Consider the following 23,514-nt stretch of genomic DNA (forward strand, 5'->3'; position numbering starts at 1 on the left):
ATGCATCACGGAAGAATTACTTCTTGTGTTTTGCTTACAGTACTCCTGCTAATACATCCCAGAATGATGTTTGCTTTTTTTGCAACAGCATTACACTGTTGACTCATATTTAGTTTATAATCCACTATGATTCCCAGATTCCTTTCTGCAGTACTCCTTCCTAGGCAGTCATTTCCCATTTTGTATGTGTGCAACTAATTGTTCCTTCCTAAATGGAGTACTTTGCATTTGTCCTTATTGAATTTCATCCTATTTACTTCAGATAATTTCTCCAGTTTGTCCAGATCATTTTGAATTTTAATCCTATCTTTCAAAGCACTTGCAACCCCTCCCAGGTTGGTATCGTCCGCAAACTTTACTCTCTATGCCATTATCTAAATCATTGATGAAGATATTGAACAGAACCGGACCCAGAACCAATCCCTGCGGGACCCCACTCGTTATGCCCTTCCAGCATGACTGTGAACCACTGATTCGGTAGTGATGGGGGACTTCAACTATCCAAATATATGTTGGGAAAATAACACAGCGGGGCACAGACTATCCAACAAATTCTTGGACTGCATTGCAGACAACTTTTTATTTCAGAAGGTTGAAAAAGCTACTGGGGGGGAAGTTGTTCTAGACTTGATTTTAACAAATAGGGAGGAACTCATTGAGAATTTGAAAGTAGAAGACAGCTTGGGTGAAAGTGAGCATGAAATCATAGAGTTTGAAATTCTAAGGAAGGGTAGAAGGGAGTACAGCAAAATAGAGACAATGGATTTCAGGAAGGCAGATTTTGGTAAGCTCAGAGAGCTGATTGGTAAGGTCCCGTGGGAATCAAGACTGAGGGGAAAAACGACTGAGGAGAGTTGGCAGTTTTTCAAATGGACACTATTAAGGGCCCAAAAGCAAGCTATTCCGCTGGTTAGGAAAGATAGAAAATGTGGCAAAAGACCACCTTGGCTTAACCACGAGATCTTGCATGATCTAAAAAATAAAAAGGAGTCATATTAAAAAATGGAAACTAGGACAGATTACAAAGGATGGATATAGGCAAACAACACAGGAATGCAGGGGCAAGATTAGAAAGGCAAAGGCACAAAATGAGCTCAAATTAGCTACGGGAATAAAGGGAAACAAGAAGACTTTTAATCAATACATTAGTTGCAAGAGGAAGACCAAAGACAGGGTAGGCCCATTGCTCAGTGAAGAGGGAGAAACAGTAACAGGAAACTTGGAAATGGCAGAGATGCTTAATGACTTCTTTGTTTCGGTCTTCACCGAGAAGTCTGAAGGAATGCCTAACCTAGTGAATGCTAATGGCAAGGGGGTAGGTTTAGCAGATAAAATAATAAAAGAACAAGTTAAAAATCACTTAGAAAAGTTAGATGCCTGCAAGTCACCAGGGCCTGATGAAATGCATCCTAGAATACTCAAGGAGCTAATAGAAGAAATATCTGAGCCTCTAGCTATTATCTTTGGAAAATCATGGGAGACGGGAGAGATTCCAGAAGACTGGAAAAGGGCAAATATAGTGCCCATCTATAAAAAGGGAAATAAAAACAACCCAGAAAACTACAGACCAGTTAGTTTAACTTCTGTGCCAGGGAAGATAATGGAACAACTAATTAAGGAAATCATCTGCAAACACTTGGAAGGTGGTAAGGTGATAGGGAATAGCCAGCATGGATTTGTAAAGAACAAATCGTGTCAAACCAATCTGATAGCTTTCTTTGATAGGATAACGAGTCTTGTGAATAAGGGAGAAGCTGTGGATGTGGTATACCTAGACTTTAGTAAGGCATTTGATACGGTCTCGCATGATATTCTTATCCATAAACTAGGCAAATACAATTTAGATGGGGCTACTATAAGGTGGGTGCATAACTGGCTGGCTAACCGTACTCAGAGAGTTGTTATTAATGGTTCCCAATCCTGCTGGAAAGGCATAATGAGTGGGGTTCCGCAGGGGTCTGTTTTGGGACCGGCTCCGTTCAATATCTTCATTAACAACTTAGATATTGGCATAGAAAGTACGCTTATTAAATTTGCGGATGATACCAAACTGGGAGGGATTGCAACTGCTTTGGAGGACAGGGTCATAATTCAAAATGATCTGGACAAATTGGAGAAATGGTCTGAGGTAAAGAGGATGAAGTGTAACAAAGACAAATGCAAAGTGCTCCACTTAGGAAGGAACAATCAGTTTCACACATACAGAATAGGAAGAGACTGTCTAGGAAGGAGTATGGCAGAAAGGGATCTAGGGGTTATAGCTGACCACAAGCTAAATATGAGTCAACAGTGTGATGCTGTTGCAAAAAAAGCAAACGTGATTCTGGGATGTATTAACAGGTGTGTTGTGAGCAAGACACGGGAAGTCATTCTTCCACTCTACTCTGCGCTGGTTAGGCCTCAACTGGAGTATTGTGTTCAGTTCTGGGCACCGCATTTCAAGAAAGATGTGGAGAAATTGGAGAGGGTCCAGAGAAGAGCAACAAGAATGATTAAAGGTCTTGAGAACATGACCTATGAAGGAAGGCTGAAAGAATTGGGTTTGTTTAGTTTGGAAAAGAGAAGACTGAGAGGGAACATGATAGCAGTTTTCAGGTATCTAAAAGGGTGTCATAAGGAGGAGGGAGAAAACTTGTTCACCCTCAAGTTTAAACTGCAGCAAGGGAGGTTTAGGTTGGACATTAGGAAAAAGTTCCTAACTGTCAGGGTGGTTAAACACTGGAATAAACTGCCTAGGGAGGTTGTGGAATCTCCATCTCTGGAGATATTTAAGAGTAGGTTAGATAAATGTCTATCAGGGATGGTCTAGACAGTATTTGGTCCTGCCATGAGGGCAGGGGACTGGACTCGATGACCTCTCGATGTCCCTTCCAGTCCTAGAATCTACGAATCTATGAAAACTACTCTCTGGAAATGATTTTCCAACCAGTTATGCACCCACCTCATAGTAGCTCCCTCTAGATTGTATTTCCCTAGTTTGTTTATGAGAAGGTCTTGCGAGACAGTTTCAGAAGCCTTACTAAAGTCAAGATATACCACATCTATCGCTTTCCCCCATCCACAAAGCTTGTTACCTTCTCAAAGAAAGCTATCAGGTTGGTTTGACATGATTTATTCTTGACAAATCCATGCTGACTGTTATTTATCACCTTGTCTTCTAGGTGTTTGCAAATTGAGTGCGTAATTATTTGCTCCATTATCTTTCCAAGTACAGAAAGTAAGCTGACTGGTCTGTAATTCCCTGGGTTGTCCTTATTTCCCTTTTTATAGATGGGCACTATATTTGCCCTTTTTCCGGGCATGTCCTATTTTTTAATCGTCCCTCCATTAAACTTCACTCTGAACCGTTTAGTTATGTTGTTGCATTTAAGACTTAATATTTTACTAACATTGATTTTTAGGCTGTTGTAGGACATCTTTGGATTAAACTGTGGTTTCTATTTTCTGTAGTCATTTATAAATCAGCAATGAACTGAAATGTAAAGAAAACATCAGTAGAAGTAATATTAATGTAAATCATTTTTAACGGTACAATTAAGGATGCAAAAGTTTGAGTAATAATTCCATTTTCACTTACTCATAGTTTTCTCCAGCAGGGCTTAAATTCTCGTAGGATATGTCTACACTGCAGCTGGGAGGTGTGAGTCCCAGCCTGGGTACACAGACTTGAACTAGCTCAGCTCAAGATAACATACTAAAAATGATAGTGTGGACATAGTGGAACGTATTCGTATATAAGATAAATTATGATTTAATTGGCATCACAGAGGCTTGTGGGATAAGTCTCATGACTTTAATAATGGTATAGAGGGGGACAGCTCATTCAGGGAGGATGTGCTGGGGGGAAAAAGGAGGTGGTGTTGCATTATACATAAAGAAAGCAGATCAGCTGAAATTGTTTGGGTAAAAATAAAAGGTGGAGGGGAATAGGGATTACATCATGGTAGAGGCCTGCTATAGACCACCAAATCAGGAAGAGGAGGTGGATGAGGCATTTCTAGAACAAATAACAAATATCCAAAACACAAGAGCTGGTAGTAATGGGGACTTTACCCAGACATCTGCTGAAAAAGTAACACAACAAAACACAGCACTTCCAATAAATTCTTGGAATATATTGAGTCAGCTTCTTGTTTCAGAAAGTGGAAGAAGTAACCTGTGGGACAGCCATTTTAGACTTGACTCTGATCAAGGAGGAATTGGTAGTGAATCTGAAGGTGGAGAGCAATTTGGGTGAAAGTGATCATGAAATGATCGATTTAATGATTCTAAGGAAAGGAAGGAGTGAGATCAGGAGAATAAGGACAACAGACTTCAAAAAAGCAGACTTTAACAAACTTAGAACATTGGTAGGTAAGGTCTCATGGGAATAAAATTTAAGGGATAAAGGAGTTCATGAGAGCTGTCAGTTTCTCAAGAAGACAGTTTGCATTTGTGCCTTTAATACTATCTCAGTGTGAAGGAAAGATAGAAAGAATAGTAAGAGGCCAATATGATTCCATCAGGAGCTCTGAAAATCAAAAAGGAATCCTACAAAAAGTGGAAACATGGACAAATTGCTAAGGAGGATTACAAAAGTGTAGCACAAGCATGGAGGGAACAAAATCAAAAAGGCTAAAGCACAAAATGAGTTACATCTAGCAATGAACATACAGTAAAAGGCAAGTTGAAGAGGTTCGTTAAATACATCAGGAGTAAAAGAAAGATGGAGGAAAGTGTAGGTCTTCTATTTAGTGGGGAAGGAGATCTAATAACTGATGATATCAAGCAGGCTGAAGTGTTTAATGTCTATTTTACTTCAGTCTTCAATGAAAAAGTTAGTGGTGACTAGATACTCAACACAATATTAACAACAAGGAGGAAGGATTGCAAGCCAAAATAGGGAAATAACAGGTTCAAGGAAATGTAGATAAATTAGATGTATTCTACCACGCAGTGCCTGATGAAATTCATCCTAGAGTACTTCAGGAACTAGCTGAATCAATTTCAGTCCCATTAGCTGTTATCTCAGAGAACGCATGGAAGATGGGTGAGGTTCCAAAGGACTGGAGAAGGGCAAACATAGTACCTATCTTTAAAAAGCAGAACAAAGAGGACCTGGAAAATTATAGACCAGTCAGCCTACCTTCAATACCTGGAAAGATACTTGCACAAATTATTAAATAATCAATTTATAAGCACCTAGAAGATAATGTGGTTAGAAGGAATAGCCAGCATAAATTTCTCTAGAACAAATCATGCCAAACCAACCTAATTTCCTTCTTTGACAAGGTTACTGGCCTAGTGGATGGGGGAAACAGTAGACCAGATAGATACTGGTTTTAGTAAGGGCTTTTGACACAGTCCCACATGACATTCTCCTAAGCAAACTAGGGAAATGTGGTCTAGATGAAATAACTACAAGTTGTGTGCACAACTGGTTGAAAAAAAATCATACTCAAAAAGTATTTATCAACATATTGATGTTTGCTGTCCAACTGGGAAGGCATATCTAGTGGGGTCCCGCAGGGGTCGGTCCTGAGTCCAGTACTATTCCATATTTTCATTAATGACTGGGATAATGAAGTGGAGAGTAGGCTTATAAAATTTGCAGATGACATCAAGCTGGGAAGGGTTGCAAGCACTTTGGAGGACAGGATTAGAATTCAAAATCATCATCAACAAGATAACATTCAATAAAGACAAGTGCAAATTTCTTCACTTAGGAAGGCAAAATCAAATGCAAAACCAGAAAATAGGCAATAACTGGGTAGGTGGTAATACTGCTGAAAAGGATCTGGGGGTTATAGTGGATCACAAATTGAATATAAGTCAACGATGTAATGTTGTTACAAAAAGGCTACTATTCTGGGGTGTATTAACAGAGATGATGTATGTAAAACACAGAAGGTAATTGTCCCACTCTACTTGGCAGTGGGGAGGCCTCATCTGGAGTACTATACCCAATTCTGGACATAACACACTACAAAATATTTGGACAAATTGGAGAGAGACCAGAGAAGAGCAACAAAAATGATAAAAGCTTTACAAAATCAAAAGAAAACTCAGGGGGAGCTTGATAACAGTCTTCAACTATGTTAAGGGCTGTTATAAAGAGGACTACGATCAATTGTTTTCCATGTCCACTGAAGGTAGGACAAGAAGTAATTGGCTTAATCTGCAGCAAAAAAGATTTAAGTTAGATATCAAGAAAAATCTTTTTAAATATAAGGACAGTTAAGCTCTGCAATAGGCTTCCAAGGGATACTCTGGCATCGCCATCAGTGGAGGCTTTTAAGAACAGGTTGGACAAACACCTGTTAGGCACAGTCTAGGTTTACTTGGTCCTGCCTCAGCGCTGGGGGCTGGACTAGGTAACCTCTCAAGGTCTCTTCCAGACAGGGACGGTGTAACCACTAGGTGAATTAGGCGGCCGCCTAGGGCGCCAAGATTTGGGGGCCCCAAAAAGTGGTGCCCCCAATTTTTTTTTTTTTTTACACTATTGCTCCCGGCAGGGGGATGGGCCGCTTGCAGCCGCGTTAGCACCTACCTCTGCGGGCGTCCTCTGCAACCGCGGGCCCCGCCGCCTCCCTCTGCCACGCCCCACATCACTGCCCACCCGCTCCCCTCCCGCCAGCCTGGATCCGCCTCCTCCCCGAGCTGCCGCATTGCTCCCTAGCCTGCTCCCTCTGGCTCTGGCAGTCCCGGACCCCCTGCCGCAGTAGCGGCTGCTGCCCAAGGGTTGCCGGCTGCAGATTGGAGCGGGTGACAGCCTGCCTGCAGCTGGCCCTATTGACAGCAATGCAGCAGCGGGAGTGGGGGCAAGGAAGAGGAGACCGTGGCCACCGGTCCATCTGCGGGGGTGGATCATGGGCCTGCCAGAGGATACAGGGTTAAAGAGCTGCAAAAGTGTAACCGTCCTCAGCACGTGCCACCTTCCAAGGCTTCATCCCCATCCATCCCTGCAGCCCTGTGGAGCAGGTAAAAAGAGCCCCATGTTTGGGGAAACTGAGGCAGAGAACAGGGATGTGACTTGCCCAAGGTCAACTGGGGAGTCATTGTCGGAGTCCTGCTTTGAACACAGGAGATCGAGGCTCCTAGTTCTGTGTTGGCTCTGACCATTAGACCAGAGGCCTTCAAGCCCTGAGCCCTGCACCTGCCCACACAAGGTATTAATCTGGGATTCAGGTGCCGCACACTGCAACTTTTCAGTGAAGAAACACGGCTGTCTCGAGCCCTTATGGCTACAAGGAATATCTTCCAAAGGTGATGGGTGTCTAGCCGACATAGTTCTGTCTGCCTGAGTCTGCAGCCAGCCTGGGACAACAGCTCTAGGAAATGCGGCAGTAACTGTTAAATCTAATTATGACACAGTCAGAGCCAGATTTTCATGCAACATAGATGACCAGTTGCGTGGTGCACAGCCACTGCAACTGTGTGAGCAACTCAGGTTAAGTGCAGCTCAACCCTGGGCAGACTGCAACACCCAAGAGATTTTTGTTCTCCCACTGAATGACAGCAGATGCACCAGTAACTTTACTAGGTAGAAGTTTAGTGACCACATTAGGGCCATAGTCTCCCCATTCCCAGCATTGGGCCACCTGCCCCTCATCATTCTCCTGATTGCTTGTATTGTTATTGATGGGAGATCTGCTGTGGATTGAGGTGTGTATATGGACCTGCCTTTGCAGGCTCAGTCCTGGCCAAGAATTCGAAATAAATTGCCCTGAGTTTCAGAAGTACTGAGAACCTTGGAGTTCCCACAGACATCGGGGGAACTGCAGGTGCTCAGCATCTCTGAAAATCAGGCCCAGAATGACACTGATGCCTCTGCCCTGGGCCAGAGCTCTCTGAGTAAGGGGCTTCAGCAGCGATTGGCATGGGGCACAGTAAAGCAACCAGGCCGGTCTTGACGAAGGCTGGAACTCTGTCCTCGCCTCATACCTGTGGGGAAGACAGGCCTTCAGACACCCCCTCCCACCTGCATTGCACTTTCCAGCCCAGAAGCAAGGAACCATTTCACACCTTAGCGCTGGGGGGAGCTGAAGCCCAGAATGGGGAAGTAACTTGCCTGAAGTCATCCAGTGAGTTGGTGCCAGGGTGGAGAATAGAAGCCAGATCCTGACTCCCAGCTCTGTGCTCTGATCCCCAAAACAGCCCTTTCCAGATCCATGGGGGGATGGGGGCAGGAGGGACTCTAGCCACGAGAAGGAGACCCAAGGCCATTTATTTTCATTAAATATGTAGACTAAATAATTAAATTAATACATTTTCAAGCTGAACGTGTATTCATTCTAATGAACAATGCCACATTATGCCGTATTCATTTTTGAAAGTTTATAATAAGCGATGCCACAGGGCGAGAGGTGGGGAGGGCAAGGTGGAAATTTTGCCTAGGGCGCAAAATATCCTTGCACTGGCCCTGCTTTCAGACATGTGTTTCTGTAATCTTAAAGGCCTGATCGAAAGCCCAATGAGGTCAATTGAAAAGTTCTAATTGATTTCAATATTCTTTGGATCAGATCTCAAACGTGATTTCACAAGACTTAAATGGAATGCTTTCCTCCACTATAAAAAAAAAAAAAAAATCATTCCCACATGAACACACAAATAGATGAACTTTGACACTTGGGATGTAAATAGTGTTCACTTCAATATGATCATGACCAGGTTTGAATAATAATTTGCGTTAATATTAATAAAGTTATACATGGCTGAAATATCTCCACCACTCTGGGGAATAGGTTTCAGCTGGAGAGCTCCATGCGGGGGAAACTAAAGAATTATGCACACTCAAATACCTTGCAAAAAATCAGTGCTTTGCCCTCTGTTTCTCCATCTGTAAAATGGGGATAATAATATTTATCTCGTTTGTAAAGTGCTTTGTGGTATACTGATGAAAAGCATTATATAAGATCTAGAAATCATTATTATCATTAGCAGGACTAGGACAAAATCCTGGATGTGAAAATAACACCCATTTTATTTTTGGGTCTTTCAACAATTTCTGTTGCATTCTGCCATATTCTGCAAATTCTTAAGTTTTAATGTTAGCTAAATTTCATGTTTGTTTTTCCATTGAAAAGATACTGTATGCAGCCATTACTATGTGACACATCCTTGCAGTAAACTATCTCCAAACAGAAGCAGCAGGATATAAACTCTTTGATGGACTTCTGCACAATTCAGTGAACTGAGATATGAACTTCAAAGCCCAATCGGAACCATTTAAAAAGTAACATTATTGCTACTTATGTATTATTTAAACAGTGCAAAAGGAGTGCATTAAGCAGAGGCATTTTTTCTTTTAAAAATCAGGAAATTAAATGCAAAACACATACATTATTGCAAATATAAGTATTCCCAATTAAAATTTTAAAAGTCAGAAAATGCAAAAGTTAAGATTACTACATGATTGTTAATGGAACATATTGCACATCCTGTATATGGTAAGGTAATCATTTAGCAATATCAATAGAATAACAGACAACTATGTGTTTACCTCAGATGCTAAAGTGATAGACACCAAAGAAAAACCTAAGGTAGATAGATTTAACAAGATACACAAGAATAGTACATACTTCAGCATGTGCAACATGCCTAATGCTAAAAGAAAAATTACTTTTCAATTTCCTAGCTTTTGTTGTTGTTCTTGTTTTAACCTTGATGTTGCACTATCAGTTATGGAAATATTGCTCAAAACTGTGAATTTAACTCAGGGAGGCACAGAGGAGAGCATGTATGTCCTGTTCTAGGGGTGGGTGAGCAGATCAATTGCCCTGGGCCCCAATTTTCCAGGGGGCTGTGTCAACACTTGGCTTTTCTAGTTTTTGGGGGGGACAGGGTGTTTGGCTTTGTTTTTGTTTTTTTTGATGCTCCACTGCTTAGGCAGAGAGGGTGCTGAAAACATTTTCCACCCTGGCCAGCAAAACAACTGGGGCTGCTCCCTGGGAGCATGCAGTCTACGTGGAATAGTGCTCACTTCTCCGCATCCTCACATAAACCCTTTTATATTTCACAGGTGCTTTGTGGAATGTGGATTCCACACATCTAGAGAGGGGGCAGTAGAGGTCCATTCTTTTCAGTATTTCCCCACTAAAACAAAACAAACAAAAAATACATGTTCCCCATCTTTGATGTGGAACCCCCACTAAGGTGCTTTTCAGAGGCAACTGCAGCAAGCGAATCCCTGTCAGCACAGTCCCCCTGGCATGGAGCTATGTGGGAGTGAGGGTGAAAAGAGGCAATGAAGAGGCACAAGGCTGCCACACAAAGATGGCTCCTCTCTCCATCACTTTTCTTCCACCCCCCACCCCCAAATTTTTTTTGCACTGATCCATAGATTTTTGAGGCTGAACTTGGATGGACTTGATACAGGAATTACTGGGTTAAATTAAAAGTTACTTTGACATCTGTTTGCTTTAGGAACAGGAAAGATAATGGGGATATCTGCTGTATTAGATTTTAAGTCATCTTAATAATTATCTGCTCTATTAGATTTAATAAAAAGATGACTAAAATCTAATAGAGCAGATAATTTTTTTATTATCAATTTCTCATTTCAAGAGTTCTTATCAACTACTGCACAAGGGTGTACAGTTCTTTGCATTACCTCCGTGAAAGAGCTGGTGGAAGTTGATTAACTTAACTACAATTACAAATAGGTATAATTCATGTGACAGTGTCCAATAATGCCACTATTTCCCTCAGTGCTCATGCATGTAACATATAGGTAAGGTAACAAACACTTAGATCTGAAGATCGGTGGGAGCACGCCTGCTGCTGGCATTACTTGCCAATGACATTCGCCGAGAGGGAGAAAAAGCCTGAGGACTTTCACAATTTCTGCTCTGTTTGGATTCTGAGCTCAGCTCACTTAGAGAATCAGGAGTGTCTGGTCTGCCAATTTTTCTTAGGTCAGTCTTGGAAAGGCCTTGGGCTCTGCTTCCACTGAAGTTGTCTTGTCCTCGGTTGCTGCTCATGGAAGGAGAATCTGTTGGAGACCCTTCACTCTCAACTACTGTAGAACAGTTCCATGGGGAACTGACGCCACGAAGCTTTCGAGCACAGTTAATTGAAATAGGGGAAGTCATATCCGGTTGCAATGAACTTCCAGGTGGCAGTTCAGCCAGGCTTCCCAAGCACAGACCTGAAGCAGCAACTAGATTAGAACGCATGCCACTGAGGCAATGTTTCTTTTCATCTTGTTGCTGACTACCATTAATTTCTGTCCCAAATACCTTGCTTAAGCCTTCATTATTATTTGAGCTGGTATTTCGAGGATGACGGTCCAAAGTATTAGAAGTTTGCATCTCATCTGGCAATTTACTTTCCCTTTCATCATGAATGTGATTGTTGCTATTTTCAGTATGGTTGTTTTTAACAGATTGGAATGCAGAAGATGAATTTAGAACATCATGGCCTGCTGTGTAAGTTTGTTTTTCTATTAACAGGGTATAACTACTAGGGGCAGAAGGGAGAGTTTTTTGTGGAGTTGCGGATGTTCCCATACAAGGGTGGGGTATTAGAGTTTTTCTTGGATTTACTTACATAGAAATCATCAAAGTCATCCCTGTTTTTATCAGGCCCACAAAGTCCCTTTTTAATTTTTTTGACCCCTAGATGGACAATTTCTAAGATGTTTAAAAACAATGATACAATTGCTATTGATTGCATAAATAATAGGAACACTGTCTTTTCTGTTGGTCTTGATATAAAACAGTCAACTATGTTTGGACATGGCTCTCTCTGACATTTATAAAGAGGATTGAGCTGAAAACCATAAAGAAGATATTGGCCAATCATAAACGCAACTTCAACTGCAGATCTAGTAAAAATATGTATCACATAAGTGCAGAGCAAGGAGCCTCTCAGGGGTGCTTTGTTGAGCTTTCTTTGCTCCAGTTGCCGGAGTTCTCGCTCCAGTCTTTTCCGATCTTCAGTCATTTCTAGTTCAACTCCTTCAAGTTCCATTCTTACTTGTGCCTTCTTCTTTTGTCTCTCTTTTTCTAAGGCTCTTAGTCTGTATAAAGCATGGCCCATATAGACCAAGGAAGGTGAAGATACAAATATAACTTGCAAGACCCAATATCTTATGAGAGAGATAGGAAAGGCCTGGTCGTAGCAAACATTTCTGCAGCCAGGTTGCTCTGTATTGCATATGAATTCTGACTGCTCATCATTCCAGACATCTTCAGCTGCCACACCTAGGACAAGCATTCGAAATATGAATAGGATAGTTAACCAGACCTTTCCAATAATAGTGGAATGAATGTGGACCTCCTCCAAGATGCCTCCAAGAAAATTCCAGTCTCCCATGGTTACTCTGCCATCTTAGCACTAAAAGCTATGAAAGATAAACATAAGATATTGTCACAGTTGCAGCCCTTCTATATTACACAAAAGCTGACACTGATTCTCTCACATTCAAAACATAGTAACCAAGCTCATAAAGAGCATCACTCTTTCATTAACAGCTGAGATTTTAATATCTCAGGTACAACATTAATACAGTAATGTTTTCTAGCTTTTTTTCTTCAAATTAAAAATAAAAATTAGCTTAATAGGGACCAAATCTTACACGGTACTAAGCATCCTCAATTTCCATTGAAGTCAATGGAAGTTTAGGTGCTTGGCCCTTTGCAGAATTGGGTCCTTACTGAGGTTATTAAAGTCCAGTAAATATGCCTTTAATAATTAGTTGATATCTAAAGTAAGTATAGAAAAAAATTTCAAATCTACATAAATTGTATACTGGGGAATGTTACTTCTGAACTTTCTTGGATATTGCTTATGCCTACCAAGGCACGTAACAAGAGAAATCAGAAGAGCTATGAAGAGGGTTGAAAGCCACAAAATTAGGAGGCTTTTAGCTGGTATAAATAAAGGTCAAACATAGTATACTGTATTTAAAGGAAACCTGCAGTGATTAGTTATAGTTCCCTTGATAGTTAATAAAACATTATTATTTAGTGATTACATTTAATAGATTTTTCAGAACAGTTTTTAGAAATATCAGTTACTATCCCATTAGGCTGATAGCTGAGAATGACCTCTCAGATGGATTTTTTTTTTTTTAAATGATGCTTCTCAGCAGTAGCTTCACCTTGAAGAAGCCTGAAATAGAATGGATGGCTTTCTTCTCTTCACATACCAGAGCTATTATTTTCTAAAAGTCATTTGACCTGAAGAAGAGCTCTGGGTGTCTCAAAAGCTTGTCTCTCTCACCAGAAGTTGGTCCAATAAAAGATATTACTTCTCTCATTTGAACCATTGCCATTTATGGTGAAAGGCACATCACTCATGTAAAGCCTAAACAAATAGGATTTACAAAGGATTTGCACAAGCGACCTACACAGAGATTTGGTGGGGCCCGGTGGTCTTACCCATGCCCTTCCTTCATCTCACTAGGAACCATCTCCCACATGCTCTGTGGAGACAGCAACTGTGGCACACTGCTCCATTGCATTCAAAGGAATGTGAAACCCTTATGGCCTCTTTGTAGTCTGTCATCCTACACCATAGTTGTGCCAGAGCAGTATCACTGTGGCTTGGATTGTGCACTCTTGTGAAGGTTACCAGACTTTCCTTCTGTATGAGTAAATAGGTAAAGACATTTTCAAGTTCTGGTTTTCAGAATTGTTGAGCATCAACAACTGCAGTTGAAGTCAACGGGAGTTACAGTTTTTCAAGTACATCAGAAAATCAGGCCCCCACTGACTCTTTCACACAGTGAAGGTTTATCATGCTCACTATCTATAATACTACTTTGAGGCCACAAAACAATTCAGTAGCTTGAGTTCTAAAATATGTTAAAATTAAAAAAAAAAAAAGACTTTTTGAACACACAGTTGTGAGCTCACAATTCTGACTAGTGTGTTCTAGATGATTATACTAATAATAATACCATAAATTCAGATAGATGTCCTTTGCTCAGTTACATTAGTATCCGATATAAATATTACATATAATCAGTGAATAAGTGGCACATAATGAGAACTGTGGTCATGATATATTAAAATAAATATTTTAAGTAAAAATACACTGAAAAACTGCCAGCATTTGCCTAAATGTTTATAGTAAAATAAAGTTTAAAGCTGGTAATATTTCCATTAAATCACAAGACTTGCACTTACTACAGAGAGGTGTTTTTGCTGCTTTCTGTTTTACAGTGAAATATCCTGAAAATACCTGATAGGATTATTTATAATTTTTAACATATGTATTGAATATTATGCAATATGTTGACAAAGATAAGCTGTTTTACTATGTTTTTGTAGCAATAAAAGATAAGCAATTATGTTGACAGCATTAATTTAAAATATGTTGCAAGTATAATTTAATAGGCTCCTGTTATACTAAAAACACTTGTAATAACATTGATGCAGGAGACATTTTATAGAGTAAGAGAGCCTGCTATAGGTAAACAATATAATTTCAATTGGTTATTAATTAACTGGATGAAAGAAATACCAATAATTAAAACATACCTTTCTTGACTAAAATGTGCCAAGTAAGAACACTATGGTATCCAATAAAAAGTCACATCCTCTGTCATCTTTCAACTGCCTCAGAGATTTTACAAAATATCAAAAGAGAGCTTCTTCCACTGCTGGAGGATTTAATGGAGTTCAAGCCTTGTGCATTGAACTTATAGTCAGGGAAAAAAATCAATTTGTTGTTCAGTCTGCTGTGGCTTCTAGCAAAATTTAACTATGACCAAAATTAACCTGATGCAATGAAACAATCACTCCCAATAGCCAGAAATGCAAAACGCCAAGAGTCTAGGCTCCTTCCCTCTTCTCACCCCCCCCCCCCCCACTTTTTTTTTTTTGGTAATTCAGCAGGACTATCTCAGTCCTCGAGAGAGAAAAAAATAAACTATTTCTTTTACAGTTCTTTTTAAATCATATTGCATTTATACTGCATGTGTTGATCCTTTGTCGCCAACAAGTTATTTCCAGTTTAAATGATCCAACATTGCTAATTTAAAACAACTATATATTTTACTCATAGAGATGCAAATACTGAGGGGTCTGGATACAAACAAATTCAAATTCATTAGACCTGGTGGGAATTTGTCCAAGTAAGGACTGCTGGATAACCAAGCGAGCAGAAGGAAACTCCACCGATGGGAAGGCATGAGATGCACTGTCATAGGGATGGGAGTTCCTTGACCACCACTCCCAAGAGGAGGCGGCGGGTGGTGGTGGTCGGGGACTCCCTCCTCAGGGGGACTGAGTCATCTATCTGCCGCCCCGACTGAGAAAACCGAGAGGTCTGCTGCTTGCCAGCAGCTAGGATTCACGATGTGACGGAGAGACTGCCGAGACTCATCAAGCCCTCAGATCACTACCCCTTCCTGCTTCTCCACGTGGGCACCAATGATACTGCCAAGAATGACCTTGAGCAGATCACTGCAGACTACGTGACTCTGGGAAGAAGGATAAAGGAGTTTGAGGCGCAAGTGGTGTTCTTGTCCATCCTCCCTGTGCAGGGAAAAGGCCTGGGTAGAGACCGTCAAATCGTGGAAGTCAACGAATGGCTACGCAGGTGCTGTCGGAGAGAAGGCTTTGGATTCTTCGACCATGGGATAGTGTTCCAAGAAGGAGGAGTGCTAGGCAGAGACAGGCTCCACCTAATGAAGAGAGGGAAGAGCATCTTCGCAAGCAGGCTGGCTAACCTAGTGAGGAGGGCTTTAAACTAGGTTCACTGTGGGAAGGAGACCAAAGTCCTGAGGTAAGCGGGGAAATGGGATACCGTGAGGAAGCACGAGCAGGAGAGTGCAAGAGAGGAGGACTCCTGCCTCATACTGAGAAAGCAGGACAATCAGCGAGTTATCTTAAGTGCCTATACACAAATGCAAGAAGCCTGGGAAACAAGCAGGGAGAACTGGAAATCCTGGCACAGTCAAGGAACTATGATGCGATTGGAATAACAGAGACTTGGTGGGATAACTCACATGACTGGAGTACTGTCATGGATGGATATAAACTGTTCAGGAAGGACAGGCAGGGCAGAAAAGTTGGGGGAGTTGCATTGTATGTAAGAGAGGAGTATGACTGCTCAGAGCTCCGGTATGAAACTGCAGAAAAACCTGAGAGTCTCTGGATTAAGTTTAGAAGTGTGAGCAACAAGGGTGATGTCGTGGTGGGAGTCTACTATAGACCACCACACCAGGGGGATGAGGTGGACAAGGCTTTCTTCCGGCAACTAGCAGAAGTTACTAGATCGCAGGCCCTGGTTCTCATGGGAGACTGTAATCACCCTGATATCTGCTGGGAGAGCAATACAGCGGTGCACAGACAATCCAGGAAGTTTCTGGAAAGTGTAGGGGACAATTTCCTGGTGCAAGTGCTGGAGGAACCAACTAGGGGCAGAGCTCTTCTAGACCTGCTGCTCACAAACTGGGAAGAATTAGTAGGGGAAGCAAAAGTGGGTGGGAACCTGGGAGGCAGTGACCATGAGATGGTTGAGTTCAGGATCCTGACACAAGGAAGAAAGGAGAGCAGCAGAATACAGACCCTGGACTTCAGAAAAGCAGACTTTTACTCCCTCAGGGAACTGATGGGCAGGATCCCCTGTGAGAATAACATGAGGGGGAAAGGACTCCAAGAGAGCTGGCTGTATTTTAAAGAATCCTTATTGAGGTTGCAGGAAAAAAACATCCTGATGTGTAGAAAGAATAGTAAATATGGTAGGCAACCAGCTTGGCTTAACAGTGAAAATCCTTGCTGATCTTAAATGCAAAAAAGAAGCTTACAAGAAGTGGAAGATTGGACAAATGACCAGGGAGGAGTATAAAAATATTGCTCAGGCATGCAGGAGTGAAATCAGGAAGGCCAAATCACACTTGGAGTTGCAGCTAGCAAGAGATGTTAAGAGTAAAAAGAAGGGTTTCTTCGGGTATGTTAGCAACAAGAAGAAAGTCAAGGAAAGTGTGGGCCCCTTTCTGAATGAGGGAGGCAACCTAGTGACAGAGGATGTGGAAAAAGCTAATGTACTCAATGCTTTTTTTGCCTCTGTCTTCACGAACAAGGTCAGCTCCCAGACTGCTGCACTGGGTAGCACAGTATGGGGAGGAGGTGACCAGCCCTCTGTGGAGAAAGAAGTGGTTCGGGACTATTTAGAAAAACTGGACGAGCACAAGTCCATGGGGCCTGTTGCGCTGCATCCGAGGGTGCTAAAGGAGTTGGCAGATGTAATTGCAGAGCCATTGGCCATTATCTTTGAAAACTCATGGCGATCAGGGGAGGTCCTGGATGACTGGAAAAAGGCTAATGTAGTGCCCATATTTAAAAAAGGGAAGGAGGAGAATCCAGGGAACTACATGCCAGTCAGCCTCACCTCACTCCCTGGAAAAATCATGGAGCAGGTCCTCAAGGAATCAATTCTGAAGCACTTAGAGGACAGGAAAGTGATCAGGAACAGTCAGCATGGATTCACCAAGGGCAAGTCATGCCTGACTAATCTAATTGCCTTCCATGACGAGATAACTGGCTCTGTGGATGAGGGGAAAGCAGTGGATGTGTTATTCCTTGACTTTAGCAAAGCTTTTGATACCATCTCCCACAGTATTCTTGCCAGCAAGTTAAAGAAGTATGGGCTGGATGAATGGACTATAAGGTGGCTAGAAAGCTGGCTAAATCGTCAGGCTCAACGGGTAGTGATCAATGGCTCCATGTCTAGTTGGCAGCCGGTTTCAAGCGGAGTGCCCCAGGGGTCGGTCCTGGGGTCAGTTTTGTTCAGTATCTTCATTAATGATCTGGAGGATGGCGTGGACTGCACTTTCAGCAAGTTTGCAGATGACACTAAATTGGGAGGAGTGGTAGATACGCTGGAGGGTAGGGATAACATACAGAGGGACCTAGACAAATTAGAGGATTGGGCCACAAGAGGTTCAACAAGGACAAGTGCAGAGTCCTGCACTTAGGACGGAAGAATCCCATTCACTGCTACAGACTAGGGACCGAATAGCTAGGAAGCAGTTCTGCAGAAAAGAACCTAGGGGTTACAGGGGGCGAGAAGCTGGATATGAGTCAACAGTATGCCCTTGCTGCCAAGAAGGCTAACAGCATTTGGGCTGTATAAGATGGGGCATTGCCAGCAGATCGAGGGACATGATCATTCCCCTCTATTTGACATTGGTGAGGCCTCATCTGGAGTACTGTGTCCCGTTTTGGGCCCCACACCACAAGAAGGGTGTGGATAAATTGGAAAGAGTCCAATGGAGGGGAACAAAAATGATTAGGGGTCTGGAGCACATGATTTATGAGGAGAGGCTGATGGAACTGGGATTGTTGAGTCTGCAGAAGAGAAGAACGAGGGGGGGATTTGATAGCTGCTTTCAACTACGTGAAACGGGGTTCCAAAGAGATGGATCTAGACTGTTCTCAGTGGTACCAGATGACAGAACAAGGAGTAATGGTCTCAAGTTGCAGTGGGGGAGATTTAGGTTGGATATTAGGAAAAACTTTTTCACTAGGAGGGTGGTGAAGCACTGGAATGGGTTACTTAAGGGGGTGGTGGAATCGCCTTCCTTAGAGGTTTTTAAGGTCAGGCTTGACAAAGCCCTGGCTGGGATGATTTAGTTGGGAATTGGTCCTGCTTTGAGCAGGGGGTTGGACTAGATGACCTCCTGAGGTCCCTTCCAACCCTGATATTCTATGATTTTATTATTCTAATGCCCGGGCTATGGAAAGACCAACAGGAGGGGCTTATTAGTGGGGGAAGAGTATTTTACCAGGTTCCCCTTTTGAATTTTCCTCCAAAGTCTTCCATCAGAGGGGTACGGTTTGACCTCTGTGGAAGAAGCAGTGGATCCCAAGTTCCACCTGTGAGTCTCAGAGGATCCCTTGGAGGCCATCAGTGGTTGGTGCAACATAAAAAAATGTAGGCAGAGACAGAAGGCACAGGATCACTGGTGCAGAAACTCTGTGCCTCCACATCCCTGGGCAACCTGCTGGTTTTCTTAGCAGTGCAGCTCCATTAATTCTGGGGACAGTGGTGGCTGATCTTCCCCCATAGAAGACTTGCATGCAGCATGGATTTCCGTGTGTACAAATATAAGGAAATGATCAGTCTCTGAGTAAGGTGCTCAGGGCCTGGCCTATAGGCTTTTAACACCTTTGTTCAAAATTCTGTCATTTTAATAACCAAATTTAAAGATTATCTTTAATCTCAGAGGAGTAAGGAAGAACATTATTATTATTTTATATAGTGCCAGACACCAAAGTTGATTATTTTTTAGGAAACTTGCTTGTTTTCACGTGTGCTGGAAATTCTGATGGATCTCTGTGGCTACACAGGCACAACCGTGGCATGGAAAGGGTATGACTGGTTCTCTTAACTAAGAGGGCTATCTGAGATTCAGTTTAAAAAAAAAAAAAAAACATATTCTAGAAAATTAAATTGTCATTCAGTGGCAGATGTTTCATTCCTTATAACTGGTGAGCAATATCATCTTTCAGATTTTATATATATGCATACATATTTATATAAATACAATTTTTATAAGGCAATTCAGCCTTATTTACTCGGTGGGAGTAGTATTCTGGACCTAATGGTGTGAGTATTTACATTTATTTTCCTGGGGCCTTGTGACAGGATTTCCTCTGCAGCATCCCCTTGTGGTCCATAAGGGCACAATACCCAATTGTTGGTCTACGTCACTGTCTCTGTGAGGTCTAAGGTAGTGGTGCTCTGGCCCTCTGCCCATTTCAGTCCTACCCCTTTCAGAATGTTACGGTCCAAGTGAAATCAGTAAACAAACCAAAAGCCACAACTCAAAACAAGGTAATCTAACATACTTTCGATTGGATTCTGCCTCAAAAGTCTGTGCTTCCACCGATCCCCTTGGGTCTCATCATCCTTACTGACAGGGACTTACCTGTTCAGCCAGCTAACTCAATCTCTGGGCTGCAACCAGGCTTCTCTCCCATCAAGAGAAGCAGAGCTCTGCTTTCTTTCCTGGTCAGTCCTGAGCTAGACTGAAGCCTGGTCTACAGTAGAGTTAAGTCAACGCCAGGTCACTTATGTCAACCTAATTATGTCAGTGTGTATGCTAGAATGCTGCTTCTGCCAAACTAAGCCCCCCCACCCTCCCTGCACTGACATAACTCCACTTCCCTGAGAGGTGTAGCACATATGCGGACGTAGTTAGGGTGACACAGTGACTGTGTAGACACTGCGTTACTCACATCACCTGATGGCTGTTATCCCCGAGTGGAGCTGACAGCTGGAGCCCTCCCACCCCACTCCAGGATGACAGCCTAAGCTGTCAGCTGGGTGCAGGATCACAGCTGGGCTCCTCCCCAGTGCTCATAGCCCAGAGCTGCTGGGCTCCAGCTGTCTGTGTCCCACAATGCTCCACTTCAATTGGTGGAAGGACTCCTGGTGAGGATGTGCACCACTGACAGAAGGAGCAGGTGTGGCTACAAATGACTGCTTTAATTACTGTGGTGGCAGTATGTTGACTTACCGTAAGTGGACTTAATTTTATAGTGTAGGCAAGCCCTCAGTCTCGTCCTTTTAACTCCCCTCTCCATGCCTAACATGTGCTACAGGTGTAGCAGGACAGGGCCAACTGAGACCACAGGCTCTCCTTAACCATCTCATGGCCAATGTGGGGTCTCTCTGCCCCATCACAGAACAGTTCATCAAAACACATTTACTTGGGCATATCTCTCTTTGGATTTATTCATTCTCTGATATTCATCACTGCATAAATATAAAGCTATGGCCATTAAAGCACTACATTTAGGCTGAATTTCAATCTATTCACATATATAGGTGGCAAACACTCAGCTTGACTGTACAAAAGCTAAATGTGTAAATACTCCCATACACTAAGTTCTGTATAACTTAAACAATGCAGCATCAGTCAGAACCCTACAATCACCTTCTCAACCCTCCTTAAAAAAACAAGATAACAGACCAACATCCTCCTCCTCTGCCCCCTCCCACAATGTGTTACCTTATCATTTCCAGCTCTGTTCTTCTCATCCTTTCACCTTATGCTCCTTCCTTTCCCCCTCCTTTCTTGTCAGCGTACTATTTACCTCTTTAAAAGCAAATTGGTCTTTTCACTGTCTCTATTTATTTCCCTTTGCTTCTCTGGCCAGATCAGTATTTTTATTTTTAAACGTTCAAGTCATTATCATTCCATCTTGGTCTTCAGGTGCAGCAACAATGAAACTCATGCAACTAAGAGTTGGATTTGGTCTGTAAACAGGAAAGAGGAGAAAAGAGCTCCCCTTCCCTCAATCCTGCGGCTTACCCCTGTGTTAACACCATGTACCTGGAGTTCCAGTGCACTAAATATAACATATTTAAATACACTGTTCAACTGTAAAAGTTATATATAAATTACATAAACACAAGAAGACTGCGTCACTCCAGTACATTAGGAGCAACTACCTTTCTTCAGGACCATCTATATATAGGCCCTCCAGCTCCATAACTGCTCACATCGGAAAGCCTTAAAAAAAAAAAAAAAAAAAAAAAATCCTCAGTTTCATACTCTTTGCCCCACATCAGCTTGCCTTCTGCTGCAGGGAAGTCCTGACAATCAGGTAAACCCTTTTTGTCTTAGGCTACGTCTTCACTACCCGCCTAATCAGCGGGTAGAAATCGATCTCCCGGGGATCGAATTATGGCGTCTCGTTGGGACGCGACAATCAATTCCTGAATCGACACTTGTACTCCACCAGTGCAGGTAGGAGTAAGCGCCATCAACGGGGGAGCTGCGGAGATCGATTTGCCGCCGTCCTCACAGCGGGGTAAGTCGGCTCGGATACGTCGAATTCAGCTATGCTATTCGCGTAACTGAATTTGCGTATCTTAAATCGACCCCCCCTCCCCCCCGTAGTGAGGACATAGCCTTAGTGAAGATCATAAATCCTCATGAGATATGCTAAAAATACAGAGGTATTAAGAGGCAAAACAACTTATGCAAGGTCACAAAGAGTCTGTAGCAGAACTGGGAATAGAACCCAGATCGTCTCATTCCCAGTCTAGTGCCTTAAGCACAAGATTATATTGCCACTCTGCAGAGGCTGGTAGAGCGGGAGAGCTGGCAGCTGCTGGAGCAGAGAGTGCATCCTCTGTGTAGGCAGCCCGCCTTCAAGTTAACAAAGAGAGACTACTTTTTAACAAATACTTCTCTCATAAGAGCCTCATGAGGACAGAAGGATTTCAGAGCCCAACATCTCATGAGTAAATCACAACAATTTGAAGGAACCTCGCTGGCAGAGTTAGAACTGTTGGGGCATAGCCTTTAAACTGAGGCCATTATAATGTCCTGAAGGGGTATGTGTGTGAGTCTCTCTCTCTTTGAAATATTGTTTTCAAAGCACTTAAATATGTTGAGCCAATTAGACTCAACTGTATTTCCATTTCCAATTCTAATTCAATTTCCAACTCTATTTTGGAAAAGATGGTATCTTCGGGCTCTTGCCTTCAGAAACATTTATATTTAGCAGATTGATGCAAAAATGTAGTAGGAAAAAAATCTTTTTTTACCCCCTTAAAATCTATGGAACATGAAAAAAATCAAATTTGTCAGTTTTGTGTACAATGCTTTTTCCTGCAGCTGGCCAGGTCAGAACACTAAGCAAGCCTGGAAACATGTAACTGGACTATTAGAACAATATAGTTGAGACCTGTAATATGGTATCTAGCACTACAATTCTACTTGGTTTTAGGCCCATCAGTTCATTGTAAAATCATAGAATAAATTTCTGATACAACTGGTGCCATGAACCAGGGTAAGTAAGCTTCCTGTGCTGAAACCCATGAATAACTAATCAATAGCCTGTCATTCTGGCACAGAGTATCAATCAATCGGTCATGTCCGATTTCATAGTTAAATGAAACCTTGTCCCAATGTAATCAGTCATTCCTACAAGCACCAGAAAGTCCTTGTGACACTTTTCTGGGTTAACCAAGATATGCAGAGTGAGCCGCTACCCCCTGCTTATAATGTGAAGGAGTCTCGTCTGTGCCCACCAAGGGAAATTCTCTCAAAGCTACCAGCTGCAGGCAACACAAACACTACCTCCATTCCAGGCCAGCACAAACCCTGCTCTTTCCCTAGGCACACTAGCAATTTACACACCCCATGTGGTTACACTCATGTGCCCTGTCCCTTACATTGCAGACACCTGCAATATACACCAATCCACTCCACCATGGAAGCAGTGAACCTGACTTTACCGGCTTCACCTTAGTTCAATGCTCTCTCCTTAGGACAAGACACTTAGACATGTCTGTAGTAAAACCAAATTTAAATGTATTTAATAATGCTTGAGTTAAAGATTCAAATAGATGCAAGTAAAAGGATTTGGAAATATAAGGTTACAGGTAAAAGAAAAAATCTAGAACCTATACTTACTAACATATTACTTCCCTAATAAAGTATTTCTCACCCAATGGTCAGTCCATACAGCACTTGTCCAGTCCAGAAAGCTGAAATCCACTTTTCATGAGACACTCATGCTGGCAGAGTATCTTGTCTGTAATGAATACAATTTTGTG

The 23,514-nt window shown here is 42.3% G+C and overlaps 1 protein-coding gene and 1 long non-coding RNA gene across 2 annotated transcripts in view; one reads left to right on the top strand and one right to left on the bottom strand.

Moving 5' to 3' along the window:
- LOC112060690 (uncharacterized) overlaps positions 1–23,514 on the top strand; it is a 45,661-nt gene that overhangs the window by 15,567 nt on the left and 6,580 nt on the right. The window lies entirely within an intron of this gene.
- GJA9 (gap junction protein alpha 9) lies at positions 9,872–12,297 on the bottom strand. Its single transcript, XM_065576951.1, is given in 2 exon segments — positions 9,872–11,501; positions 11,503–12,297. Coding segments are annotated over 2 exon segments (1,569 nt in total). The 3' UTR covers positions 9,872–10,727.

This window comes from Chrysemys picta, chromosome 23 (genome assembly GCF_011386835.1).
Source record: "Chrysemys picta bellii isolate R12L10 chromosome 23, ASM1138683v2, whole genome shotgun sequence".
Lineage (NCBI taxonomy): Eukaryota > Metazoa > Chordata > Testudines > Emydidae > Chrysemys > Chrysemys picta.